This window comes from Silene latifolia, chromosome X, assembly GCF_048544455.1.
Source record: "Silene latifolia isolate original U9 population chromosome X, ASM4854445v1, whole genome shotgun sequence".
NCBI classification, from domain to species: Eukaryota; Viridiplantae; Streptophyta; class Magnoliopsida; order Caryophyllales; family Caryophyllaceae; genus Silene; species Silene latifolia.
The window spans coordinates 22,719,848-22,734,836 of NC_133537.1; the positions used below are offsets into that span (position 1 = coordinate 22,719,848).

A 14,989-nucleotide genomic window follows, 5' to 3' on the forward strand; every position below is an offset into this window, starting at 1 on the left:
TTTCTTCAAAAAAAAATTAACATAATTGAGATACGGAAATTTCCCGTGGTACCCCTTAATTTTGTTAGATTTTCCATGTTACCCCTACTTTTAAAAATCTGCCTATAGTACCCTTGAGGTTCCATTTTTTTGTCCATGGTACCCCATAATGTAAAGGCTGTTAAATGGACGTTAAGTTTGATGGCATGGCAATAAAATAACAATTAAAAAATAATACCCCCTTTATTGTTTTATTGGTACGGATATCTCTCTTTTAAATGCAAATTTTATTAACTATATCATTATAATATTGGAAATTTCTCATGGTAACCTTGAACTTTGATAGATTACACATGCTACCATGGACGTTTGTTTTCTATTTTTTTTTTATCATAATTAAAATATGTGCAAATGATAAGAACCTATACTCTAATGATGAAATGTTTTTTAACACAATTCTAATTATATTATTTAAACATAGTATGTTTACCACACCTACATTATTTTTCAATATGGGACATATAATATATAGGTAGAAAATATAATGATATAAACTTTTAAGAGCTCTCCAAGACAATACTTAAGCGACTCAAAAGATTTTGGGTTGATGCCTAAGTTCCAAGGATGCTCATAGAATCACCCACCTTATGCTATATTTCGATATGGGAAAATTCTATTTTTTATATGTAGTATATTTATCACACTTATATTATTTTTCAATGTGGGAGATATAACATACTATGAAATACACCATCTTTAATATGTGCAAATTATATGAAATCTGTATACTCCCTCCATTCAACTCCACTTTGCAGGTTTCTCTTTTGCACACTATTTACAAGCGGACATTCAACTTCAATTTTCTCTCGATACATAAGTTAAAATATATTCATGTGAGATCTTATTTGATTCGTTTTTAAGAGTACATTAAAAATATCTAACTTTTATAATTTTTGCAAATACGTAGCTAAAGATATTTATCACGTAAAAGTCGCGTTGGCAAACGTGATAAAGCAAACATGTAAAGTGGAGTTGAATGGAGGGAGTATACTCTAATGATAGCATTTCTTACCATGAATCTAATAATATTATTTTCATAATTTTTTTACCTATATTATTTTGTCAAATGAAATTTAAAAGTTTTTATATAAAAATTAGAAACATTACTTGAATATAAAATAAGAAATACATACTATATATTATAATAACTAAAAGATTTTCCAAACATTAACTTAGGTTAGAAACCATTATTGTAGAGACAGTAATACAAACTCTTTTAGGAGTTATCCTTGATAATACTTAAGGGAATCAAAAGATTTTGGGTTATGACTTCTATTTATAATCATAAGATCATCATGCTTTATGATAATCTTCCGATGTGGGACAATTCTAATATTTATACATAGTATATTCACCACACTTACGTTACTTTTCAATGTAGGACAAATAACATACTAAGTACACCATTTTTTTTTTGCACCTACTTTGACATCAACCCGATTTAATAATGAGAAAATACAATACAATATAATATACACTCTAATGATAGCATTTTTTTGTCACAATCTAATTATATAATTTTCATACGATACTTTTTTTTCAAATGAAATACCGTATAAAGTTTTTATATCAAAATTATAAACATCACTTTAATATAATATAGAAAATGTGTATATATGCGACATATCTATTATTTATACATAATATATTCACAACACCTACATTATTTTTCAATGTGGGACATATAACATGCTAAAAAGTCTATATCTTTTATATAAAAAAATTTTGGATTAATACATAAGTTTCAAGGATGCCTCCTATTTATATTTATAGAATCACCCTACCGTATACTATTATTTCAATGTGAGATACATAATTTAATTATTTAGACGTAGTATGTTCATAATGCCTACATTATTTTTCAATATGAAAGATATAACATACCAAGAAATACATGTCTCTTCTTAAAAAATCACTATTGTATACATATTATTTTTCTTTGAAGGTAAAATCACTTAGTCTCGATCATTAGATATGGATCTCTACATCGTACATAAAACGACTCATTAACGCTCTACTACTGCATTCAGAAGACAACCATTAGTAAAATCTTTAGTTTTGTATTGTGTCAGGAGATTACCATTAGTAAAACCTTTAGTTATTTTTTGATTTTCTTGTTCATGTTCTTAACTCTTTCCCGGGTAGTTCCCAACGATTTCCACTTTATTTTTTATATCATATCGTAGATAATGATAAAAAAATCTTAAGAGCTTTTTAAAACAATATTTATAAGACTCAAAAAATTTTGGGTGGATACATAAGTTCCAAATATGCATCCTATTTATAATCATAGGATCACATCACCTTATACTAATCTTTCGGCGTGGGACAATTCTACTATTTATATGTAGTATATTCACCACACCTACTTATTTTCCAATGTGGGACAAAACATACTAAAAAGTATACAATTTTACGTATTAAGAAGTACACCATCTTTAATATGTGCAAATAATATGAAATTTATACTCTAATGATAGCATTTTTTAACACAAAGCTAATTATGTTATTTTCATAATTTTTTTAACGATATTTTTTTGCCAAATGAAATGTAAAAGTTTGATATAAAAATTGGAAATATCACTTGAATATAATTTAGGAAATATACATATTATAATAATTAAAAGATTTTCCACTTTATTTTTTACATCAAAAATTATACTTTCCTAAATTGATTTTTGATGATGTGTACGCTTTCAGATCGCTCGAAAAAACTCTCTTTTATATATATATATAGATAGATATAGATTGGGTTAAACGGGTTAAGTGGGTTAAAAATGACCTACTTAAAGATAAATGGGTTAAACAGATCGGGTTGGGTTATAGAAAAATTAAATGGGTCGGGTTAGGGTTGAGATAAATGACCCGTTTATGTAATTGGGTCGGGTTAGGGTTGGAGTAGAAGTGACCCGTTTAAAGTTGACACGAACACGTACACGACACGACCTGATCTGTTTGCCAGGTCTAGACTCAATTTATTTATAAAAAATCGAATTCACAAATGGGCCTATAACCTCATATCAATCAAGTTCAGAAATGGGCCTATAATCTCAATACCATAACACATCCTCATCTCCTCAAACTCTCACTCACTCTAACTACTATCTCCAAACTCATTTTCCCTCCTTCCACGCACCACCTTATCCTCCTTCAATGGCCTCTAACTCAACACCCCTCCATTAACACCAGTCCCCTTCAACCATGGACCTCTCACTCTCCTCCTCCTTCAAACCTTTCCCAAAATACCCCTACCTCCTCTCCTTCTCCTCCTCCTTCCCTTCCACTTTCCTCTCCCTCCGCCCAAACAATCCCCTCCTCCTCCCCCTCCCCCTACCCCACAAAATATATGCAATTTCCAAAACTGACCCTGACCCCACCCAACCCCTCCCAAAAACCAGCCCACAACGCCTCCTCAAAGAACTCTCCGAGCGCAAAAGGGTAATTTCACCCAAACACAAACCACCCCCACGCAGGTACATTCTTAAACCGCCTCTGGACGATGCCAAACTCGCTCAAAGATTCCTAAACTCACCTCAATTGTCCCTCAAAACATTTCCATTACTCAGCTCATGCCTTCCGAGTCAAAATTTAACCCAAATAGATCAAACTTGGATCGACGAGTACCTCCTTGAGGCTAAACAAGCCTTGGGATACTCGCTCGAACCGTCAGCTGTTAACCCTGATAACACTCCTGCTAAACAATTTGATACGCTGTTGTATTTGGCGTTTCAACACCCGCATTATGTTGATTGTCGTAGGGTTAATGCTAGACATGTTAAATATGGGCATTCTAGGTTGATGTTTTTGGGGCAGTATGTGCTTGAATTGGGTTTGGCTGAGTTTTTTCTTCAGAGGTATCCTAGGGAATCTCCTGGGCCTATGAGGGAAAGGGTGTTTGCTTTGATTGGAAAGCGGTTTTTGCCTAAGTGGATTAAGGCTGCTAGTTTGCATAATTTGGTTTTTCCTTTTGATGATTTTGATAAGTTGAGGCGGCCTGAGCGTGAACCCGCTTCTAAGTAAGTTCGACTTGTTTCGCTTAATTTGATTGGCGGAGCTGTGTTTGATTGTATTTGTGCTACTGTAGGAGATAAGATTTTGGTACCAGTTGAGGAAATTAATGTTTTGTAGTTTGAATTTCTCTGCTATGATAGTTTGTTCGATTGAATATGGTGGTTTTTTCGAGTTTTATTGCTGTAGAATAATTTGAGTTAGAGAATTATTAGTTTGTTTCTATGTACTTGTGCTACCATAGGACATTGATAATTCTGTCAACTTAAAATAAAGTATGTTTTATAGTTATTCAATGTAATTCTAGACGCAATTTTCATGATGTTAGCACAGGGTGAGGTTGTGTACCTTTGACACCCTTATGCTGGCACTTGTGGGAGCCCTTGAGGCATTGAGGTAATGTTGTTGTTTTGATGTGTGGAAAGTGAGTTTGTGGAATTCCTGACTTAGAAAATGCCTTAGCTCAGATGGATGGATTGAGAGGGGGAATTGTTGATGCTTATGACCGTAGAATAAGAGGTTTGGGGGAGGTCTTACCAAGAGGACATTTCGCTTATTTTTTGGAGTATGGACTTTTGGGGTGGATTGAAGCAGTTCCTCTAGACTGTGTCAGTTAGCATAGTATTCTATAAAGAGATCTTCTACAATGTCATAATGATGAAGGATGCCTTGAACATGTGAACTTTTGGAGGTATTTGATAATGGATAGTTAAAAATGTGAAATGTTAGAGGTGTTTGATGAAGGATGGGTTTAAATTTTATAATTTGGTGATTATATAGAATAAGAAGCTTCGAGGTTATTTGACTAACTGTTGTAGTGGAATTTGGCTTGCCAAGCTCCTACTCTTGATTAGGGACCATGGGACAATTGTGTGCTCGTTACATTATGTAACGGATTGTTATTTCTTGTTACGTAAGATTAGTGTTTTATAGAACAAATGGTGAAATATTGATATACTCTTTGTTAATTTTAATTTCATTGAGTGTATGCCATGACATCACTCCTTTTTTGAAAAAAACTACATAAAAAATGTGCGAATTCATCAACCCTTCTACACCAAAAATATGAGAATGAAACTCATTGTTAGTTATGACTGGTGTATAGGGAAAGAGGCAGAGGCATTTTTATTCTTGTAAATAGGACTTTTGTGACACATTCTTTGGAGCCAAATACTTTGAGTGTGTCCTTCCAAGGAGTGGCTGTAGTAGAACTCTATTGAAGGTAAAGGGTATGACAAGCATAGGAGCCTTCACAAATATACTCCAACTTCATAACTTGCAGTGACTCCATGGTTGTCTTTCTCGTGTGACCATAGAATCTCACTCTTACCTCAACGTTATTATATTTAGCTGCGGCATTAGCTTGATAACTGCTATTTGAGTCACTTCCAGGGTGAGGTTGCGTACCTCCGACTCCCTTATGCTGCCTTTTTTAGGAGTCCTTAAGGCATTGAGGTAATGCCGTTGTTTTGATATGTGAAAAGACAGTTTTTGGAATTGCTGACTTAGAAAATGCCTTAGCTCAGGTGGAGGGATTAAGAGTGGGAATTGTTGTTGTTGTTTACAGCTGTAGAATAAGAGGTTTGAGGGAGGTCTTACGATGAAGGAATTTTGCTTATGAAGTTCCTAGGCTCCATTTATGGATTATGGACTTTTTGGGGGGATTGAGGTGCTACCTCTAGACAATGTCAGTTAGTAGAGTATTCTAAAGAGAGATTTTCTATAATCATATAATGTCATAATGATGAAGGATGCCGTGAACATGTGAACTTTTAGAGGTATTTGATAAAGGATGGTTGAAAATGTGAAATGTTGGAGGTGTTTGATGAAGGGTGAGGATTAAATTTTGTAATTTGGTGATTATATAGAATAAGAAGGTTGGAGGTTATTTGATGAACTGTTGTGGTGGAATTTGGTTTGCCAAGCTCCTTCTCTTGATCAGGGTCATGGTACAATAGTGTCGTTACTTACGTCACGAGTTCTAGGTTGCCGTTATGTTATTTCCTGTTATCTAGAGTTTTTTCTTAAAAAAAGACAATATGTTGGATATGCTCTTTTGTTAGTTTTAGTTTGTTTGAATGTATGCCATGACGTTGCTCTTGCACTAATACATCCAAAATTTGAAAATTTGCCAAATATACGAGAAAGAAACTCATAGGAAGTTATGACTGCTGTATCGAGAAAGAAGCAGGGCATTTTTGTTCTTGCAAGTAGGACCTTTGTCACCAAAGCTTAACATCTTTGGAGCCAAATACTGTGAGTGTGTCCTTCCAAGGAGTGGCTGTAGTAAAACTCTATTGAAGTGAAATGTTGTGACAAGCATAGGAGCCAAACAAGAATATGTGTCAAAAACAACTTTTTTATGTAATATGTATATCTAGCAGACTTCATAACTTGCGAGTTGCGATGGCTTAATGACTGTCTTTCTCGTATGGCCATTTCATAGAATGACATGCTTACCCCAACATTATTACGTTTGACCGAAGCATTAGCTTGATGACTGCTTTTTGGGTCGCTTCCACCACATTGTCGATTTTTGTATCGATTTATGTCAGAGTTTGGAACATTCATTTAACTTCCCAGTGGCTGTTGTGGGTCTTATGCATCATCTCTCAATTCTCAAAAGTCAATGCTCTGGCCGTAAAAAGTAGATTAAGTACTATCATATGGTTGCTGTAGAATGTTGCTTACTAGATGCCTTTTTTTTTGTAATAATTTTACTGACCATGAATATTGCTTGATTTTATTTTTCCACTTATCAAATTCAAATTATGTATTTTTTGTAGGTCTGTGTTTTGGGCTCTGTTTGGAGCTATATATTTATGTTTCGGCATGCCAGAAGTATATCGCGTACTTTTTGAGGTGTTTGGAATGGATCCAGAAGATGAGGAATGCCAGCCAAAGAAGAGAAGGCAACTTGAAGATATAGATTATGTGTCAGTGGAATTCGAAGGCAGAAAGCTCAGTTGGCAAGATGTGGCTACTTATAGAGTAAGTTATACCCTCATACCTTCAGTTGCCTATGATTTATAGCCTTAATATTCCTCAACAAAGTGAAAATTAAATGAGTCCAGGCTGGTCTAACTATTATGTTTCTGTCCACCTAAACTTATAGTCTTATTCGTCCAGTATGTTAGATTTATTAGCTTACACTTCCTTCTCTATTTTGAACGCTTTACAAACCCATCGTTAGCTTTAATAGCCATAATATCCATGATTCTTTTGGTGCTTTGATATACAATGGACTAAACCAAAAATATTTTTAAATTCTTCTGCACTATCTTTTAAATGAAGAAGCATATGATTGCACATTTTTGGTCAATGGCACATGATTACCCGTTTTTGTTTATGCGAAAACTAAATTTTACTGCATAATTATGGATGCAGAGATATCCTCACTTTTGTATTTAGTTAATTTTGTAGTTAAATTTAAAGAAGGCTCGTTGTATGTGTTGTACATCTCTGACATTAATGATACTAGCAAAGTGGCAGAAGCTAGGAAACTCTTTAGAGCAACTCCCAATAGGAACACATTTTGAGTACGTTCAGATCCTGCTTGAACGAAACGAATTTTTTTGTCAAAGACCGGTTATTTGATCTCGCTGAACATCCTTTAGGTAGTTTGACTCGCCAAGAGCTTTGGCATGCATTCTTCTCCTGGAATGAAAAAAAGCTGAATTTTGAGCTTTTCATTGAGCCCTGCTCTCGTGGCCCTCCTTTGAGTATTGGTTCAATTAGATGATCAAGTTCCTTGCAGCCAATCACTTACTATTGGTGTGAAAGAAGTTCACCTTAGCTTGCGCCAAGCTATTGGCTTCTGCAAGCCATTGGTTTACTTTAAAATCATGGGACCCACACTTTCCATACGAGAGAAAGAAAATAGGAGTACAGCTGTACAGGACCACATACATTGCAAGAATATAGACTACATTGGAGGATATTGTAACTTGAAGGAGTAGCTTGTAAATCTGATGTGGTAGCTCTGAGTTGGGTCAAATTTTAGCTTGGCATTGTAGTTGCTGGATCCCAAATGATGAAATGTATGTCAAGAACTTCACATGGTCACTTACATTTACTTTCTGAGATTCAATCTGTTTCTTTACACTTCTCTTTTTGTGTTGTTTTAATGAATTTTTAACACTTCTATTTTTGGCGAACAATTGAGTGTAAGCACATGGGTATCTTTTAGACTTTTACTATCCACTATTCCACTATTAATCTCTCTACTACTACTAAAGTTGAGTGAGTCCAAACTGTGGAGAATGCAGTGATATAGAGGGACTGCTATTCTGCTGTGTAGGTTTCAGTTGTCAACTGATAATCAGTTCAGCTGAGCCAGTCATCAGATTTCTCTTTGCCCATGTGTAAATGATATTTGGAGAATTTCGTGAATTGCATTCTTATTGATGACGTATACTATCCTTGTTCTTACAGCCTCCTGAGGATGCTCTTTTTGCACATCCAAGAGTCTTTAGAGCTTGTGTGCCCCCGGGTATGCATCGCTTCCGAGGAAACATATGGGATTTTGATAGCAGACCGCAAGTTATGCAAACACTGGGGTATCCTTTACCAGCGAATGATAGAATTCCAGAGATTACTGAAGCAAGGAATATCGAGCTTGGACTTGGTCTTCAGGTATCTTTTCACTTTCGTCAGATTGTGGAGCTTTCTTTTGGTTTTATTCTCATATTTAAATGATTTGCCCTTGCGATTTTTCCAAACAAGCTGGTGGTTTTCTATTTGGTGATACTGTATATATATACTTGAAATACTAAGCTACTGGTGAATGGTGATGGAACAACTCTGACCTCCTTGCGTTTTATTTGAATTATTCAGCTCTGCTTCATGCACCCGTCAAAATATAAGTACGAGCATCCTAGGTTTTGCTTCGAACGACTGGAGTATCTAGGCCAAAAGATTCAGGTGAGTCTTCATCTCTGTATTCAACTAGGAAACTTAAGGCGTTCCTTATGATTACTTTTAAGAAAATTCACTTTGATATCCTCAGGTTTGACATTAAATAACTCAAGTGCCCTAAGGTTTAACAAATTCACTTTGATTTTTCCACTTTGTTGACATTAAGAGTAATGGTATGACCATAATTGTTTGTTTAACACTAGCGAGCAACTAAACAGAAAAATAACGTCGTCTCGGGTTCATTTGCAGGATCTAGTGTTGGCAGAGCGAATACTAATGAAGCACCTGGATGCACCAGGGAAGTGGCTTGAAGAGAAACATCGCCGTCTTCTCATGAACAAATTCTGTGGGAAATATTTGCGGGAAAAGTATTTGCATCGCTTTATTATTTACTCTGACCAAGTCCAGGATTCTTATGAACACAATAGAAGGTTACGAAACCCTGCCACAACCGCTGTTAATCAAGCCATTCATGGCCTTTCTTACGCTGTATATGGAAAGCCAGACGTTAGACGCCTCATGTTTGAGGTCTTCGACTTCGAGCAAATTCAACCAAAGCCTGTTTGATCACTTTTTTGTACATGTTGGTTAAGATAAATGTATCCTTTGGGTTAAAACTCATCTTCAACAATTATGTTTATCGCTTTTGTTAGCTGTTGTAGGATTTATTAGGCTGATGTAAAGATGTGATAGTCTCTTATTCCTTACATCTGAGTAATTCAGAAACTTTGTACCATTAATCAGGTATAGATGAGACATAGAAGTCCCCTCTTTGTCTGTCTTTCCGAGATTCTGTGACCCATTTTGTTTGCTCATTTTCCGACATGAATGTGCCACTGTGTGTTATGTGTCATTTCCAGGTTGATGCTTCTCGGAAATGATTCACAGTTTTATGAAGCTAAATACTCATTACTCGGAGAAAATACTCCAAAAGAAAGAGCACCCCCTTTCCGAGGATTATCTTAGGTTAGTTTTAATGTAACTTACTACAACCAAATGCTTCCACAAGCATCTAGGTACGAAGGAGACATGTCGAGCGTGCTCGCTAGTTGCCTGTATTCAAGTTTCCAGTTTGGCAAAGTCTCTCAAGAGTCTTGTAGATTGGTTGAGATAAGCATCATATGTTATACTGTGTGCAATCGTAGTTACCAAATTGTGCACTAAATAAAGAAATGAATGAGTTTGATTTTCGCGAAAGTGGTAAACAATCCCCTTAAGTTTACTTCTACGTGAGATTAAGCCCCTTAAGTTTGATTTGGAGTAAATAACCTCCTTAACTTTGCTATAAAGTGAAATCAAGCCCTTTTTATTTTTCCGGCCAAAATCTCACACGATTTTTCAATTTCTCACCAATTTCTCATATCGGTGTACATGTAGATGTACCGCAAAAAACACATGATCATACTCTTGATATTAACAATCAAAATGTCGACTAAAATGCGTGAATGAAGAATAATTATGAATTCCAGTAATTGCGCACACTCAATAGTCGTACAACATATTTTTCCCTACCATCACCCTTGAATGATGCTAAGAATAATTGGAAATTCTTATTTCAAACGAGCTGTTTTCCCGTCTGAAATAAGACGGATAAAATGTTGTCATCTTTTAAGAAAATGTAAACATTAATCCACAAAATGTTATAACTAGATGTGTCACTTTTTACCCTGAAAATAATGTGAAAAATAATGGTAACATGTTATCAGAAAAATAACAACATTTTATTGTAAAACGACAACATGTTGTCCGTCTTATTTTAGACAGGAAACAGCCGTCTGAAGCAAGACGCACTGAAGAATAATAGCTGCATCTTGAACAATTTAATTTGTAACTAGGTTTGTGACCCGTGAAATTCACGGGTTTATCTGTTTTAATTTTGTTATTTTTATCTTTTTATTTATACTTGTCTGAGCAATTAGTTGATCCATTTAAAAGATATAGTCTTGGAATACACATAAAAGTTAGTCGGTTAGTGTTTTATTTCTTTGACAACTTTGATTTATTTTCAAAACTATATATTGTACTTTAGTTGTTTATTTTGATTAATATACTAATAACGTGTGGTTTTAAAAAAATAATTACCTTTAATAAGTCAAGTAATTCATGATAAATGCTTAAAATTACCTTTTAATTAGATTGTCTAGATTATATACTAAATTTTCTATGTGAAAGCTTGAATGTCCCTTTGTCATTTAGGCGAATAAAGTTAGTACATGAAGACGAAAGAGTAAATTAATCCATAATATTAAATTATTGATCTTTTTTTTTTTTTTTTGAGAATAATAAATCTCGAAATTTAAGGAGTTAAGAAGATATAGAATTATAGGGCTTTTTATCTTCTCAATCTTTTAATTCTCATAAATCATATTTTCTAATAGTAGCATAATTATGAAGTTTAATAAATGATAAGCTTAATATATCGTTTATATCAATTTATCAAAAATCCTAAATTTTAAAATTTTGCATAAAAGATAAAATGAGTTAGATGGTAGCCTACTACAAATCTCATTGCAATCTCATTTGTGTTATAAGACATACACACAAGATAATATGACATATACGCATAAGTATTAAACAATAATTTACATTTAGCTATTATCAATACCAAAAGAGATTTTTTTGTCCAACTTGTTAATAAAATTGAGATCCTCGCAACTCCAACTTCATTCTATGAGAGCTATTTTTCAAAGAAAAAATAATGAATAAAAAAATAAACATACCCAAAGAAAACATATAGTTGAAAGTTTCTGAAATAATAAAAATAAATCATGAACCTAAAAACAATTACTCACTCGCATTCATGTTGTCAATCTTGTAGTTAGTTTATAACATAGTATTGAGTGTAATGGAGGGAGTATTTGTTTAAGGAATTATAGTATTTCTCTTCTTCATATAGTCTTCTTTCTTCAATTAACTATCCATACAAAAAAAATCCATTGAGTGATTAATAACAAATAAAATGGTGAAATTTGATTTATGTAATATTAACCTTATCGTTATTAATTTAAGTTTTCTCTTACCACTCTTCTTTATATAGTCTTTTCTCTCCAATTAACTATTCATACAAAAAAAATACACTGAGTGACTAATAACAAATAAAATGGTGGAATTTGATTTATGTAATATTAACCTTATCGTTATTAATTTAAGTTTTCTCTTAAATAAGGTAAGAAATAGGCATTGAATTATAAAGATATAAGTATATTTAATTTTGAATAGTTCAACTCCACAAATCTTGATAGTCTCTAAAAGAAAACAAAACTACATATATATTAAGGTTAAAAATGTGAAGATTACTTCAAACCAATCGAACTTAAAAATAAATAAATAAATTATTAATTTAAAAACCTTAATACACTTACCTTGATGTTGATACAATGATAAGAAATACTATTGACACATACATACAATTATTTTGGCAATAGGGGTAAAAAAAAATTTGGCTTAAATTTTGGCTCACAGATGTTGCCTTCCATAAAACATTTATATAGCCAAATGAGGATGCATTTTATGACTTTTAGACTTTATTATTATTATTATTATTATTATTATTATTATTATTATTATTATTATTATTATTATCAAAGTTAATATATACATAAATATGTAGAAAGGTTTCATGATTTTTAAGTATTCGTTTTCATTATTAGCATATTTATTATAGACATAAATATAGAGTAAATAGAAAGAAATGTAAAAGGTTTTTTTTTTCATTTTTTTTTTTACATAATTCACATTACATGAGAATTGTCTAGGGAGTTATCTTACGAAACTAAAAGAGGTGGACATTTTGCCTTGCCTTTTATTTATAAATTATATTTATAGATTTATTTATTTATCAAATTTAACAAAATTGAGCAAGTTTATTTCAATAAGATTTACGAGGGAGTTGCACATATAAACATTTTAAAATTAGAGTGATGTAAATTTTTAATTTTTCGTTTAACCCATTCTAGTTTTAAAAATTAAAATATTAATGTTTAATGTTAAACTAGGTTTGTGACCCGTGAGATTCACGGGTTTATCTGTTTTAGTTTTGTTATTTTTATCGTATTGTTTATATTTGTCTGAGCAATTAGTTGATCCATTTAAAAAATATAGTCTTGAAATACATAAAAGTTAGTTGGTTAATGCCTTATTTCTTTTACAATTTTGGTTTATTTTCAAAACTATATATATTGTATTTTAGTTGTTATTTTGATTAATATACTAAAAACATGTGGTTTTTAAAAAAAAGTTACCTTTCAATGAGTCCAATAATTCACGACACCATGTAAAAAAAATTAAATGCTTAAGGTTGCTTTTTTATTAGATTGTATAGATTTTGTACTAAATTTTCTATGTAAAAGTTTGGACGTCCCTTTGTCTTCCGGTAAATAAAGTTAGTAAGTAAAGACATAAGGGCAAATTAATGCATAATATTTAATTATTTCTCTTTTTTTTCCTTCTTTTTTTGAGAACAATAAATCTCACAATGTAAGGAGCTTAAAACATATAGAATTATAAGGTTTTTTATCTTCTCAATATTTTGATCGTCATAAATCATACAGTAGCATAGTTATGAATTTTAATAAATGCTAGTCTTACTATATCATCTATACCAATTTGTCAAAAATTCTAAATTTTATATTTTTGCATAAATGATAAAATGAGTTAAATAATAACCTACTACAAATCTCATTGCAATCTCTTATGTGTTATAAGACATATGTATTAGATAATATGACATGTACGCATAAATATTAGATAATAATTTACATTTAGCCATTATCTATGTCAATTGAATTTTCTGTCCAACTTACTAATAAGATTGAAATCCTCGCAACTCCAATTTCATTCTATGAGAGCTATTTTTTAAAGGAAAAATGATGAATAAAAAAGAAACACATACCCAAATAAAACATACATTTGAAAGTTTCTGAAATACTAAATTTTACTTATGAACCTAAAAGCAATTAGTCATTCACATTCATATAGTCAATTTTGTAGTTTGTTTATAACATAGTATTGAGTGAAATGGAGGGAATATTTGTTTAAGCAATTTTAGTATTTCTCTTCTTCAAATAGTCTTCTTTCTCCAATGAACTATCCCTAAAAAAAATCCACTGAGTGATTAATAAAAAACAAAATGGTTGAATTTGATTTATGTAATATTAACCTTATTGTTATTAATTTAAGTTTTCCCTTAAATAATGATATAAATAGGGTATTGAATCATAAAGATGTAAGTATATTTACCTATGAATAACACAACTCCATAAATCTTTATAGCCCCTAAATGATAACAAAACAACATATATGTGAAGGTTAAAAATGTGAAGATTACTTCATAACCAATGAAACTTAAAAATAAATAAATAAATTATTAATTTAAAACCTTAGTACACTTACCTTGATGTTGATACAATGATAAGAAAGATTATTGACACACACACACACACACACACACACACACACACACACACACACACACACACACACACACACACACACACACACACACACACACACACACACACACACACACACACACACACACACACACACACACACACACACACACACACATCTAATTCTTTTGGTGACGGGGGTAAAAAAATATTCGCTTGAATTTCGGCTCACAAATGTAAATTTTTATTTTTTGTTTAACCAATTGTAGTTTTAAAAATTAAAATGTGAATGTTTAATGTTAAGTATGTTATTATTTACCCTTAATATTTACAAATTCGTTATTATTTCATAAACGGCGTAAAATTAGACTTATGTGATATTTATTTGTTACTTAAAATATTCTAAAATAAACGTAGAAATTTAAAATTTAGTATGAATTTTGATTTTTAATTGTTTTTTATTTTATCTAGAAATTAAAAAGGTCAAAATTTAATGTTTGTTATGCTAATTTATTTTTTATGTAAATATTTTTTAGTTGGTGTATCGTTTTAAATGGATCACTAGTTTTAAACCCGTGGAAAATTGCACGGGTATGTATTTGGGCCAGAATGAATGTTTTTTTTATGTATATTTG

The 14,989-nt window shown here is 32.1% G+C and overlaps 1 protein-coding gene across 1 annotated transcript; it reads left to right on the forward strand.

Moving 5' to 3' along the window:
* The first annotated feature begins 3,118 nt into the window (after positions 1-3,118).
* LOC141623128 (ribonuclease III domain-containing protein RNC1, chloroplastic-like) lies at positions 3,119-9,745 on the forward strand. The gene is made up of 5 exons (XM_074439198.1): positions 3,119-4,055; positions 6,834-7,038; positions 8,482-8,682; positions 8,884-8,970; positions 9,214-9,745. Exons 1-5 carry the CDS (start codon positions 3,241-3,243, stop codon positions 9,529-9,531), a joined length of 1,626 nt encoding a protein of 541 aa, XP_074295299.1. The 5' UTR covers positions 3,119-3,240; the 3' UTR covers positions 9,532-9,745.
* Positions 9,746-14,989: the final 5,244 nt, after the last annotated feature.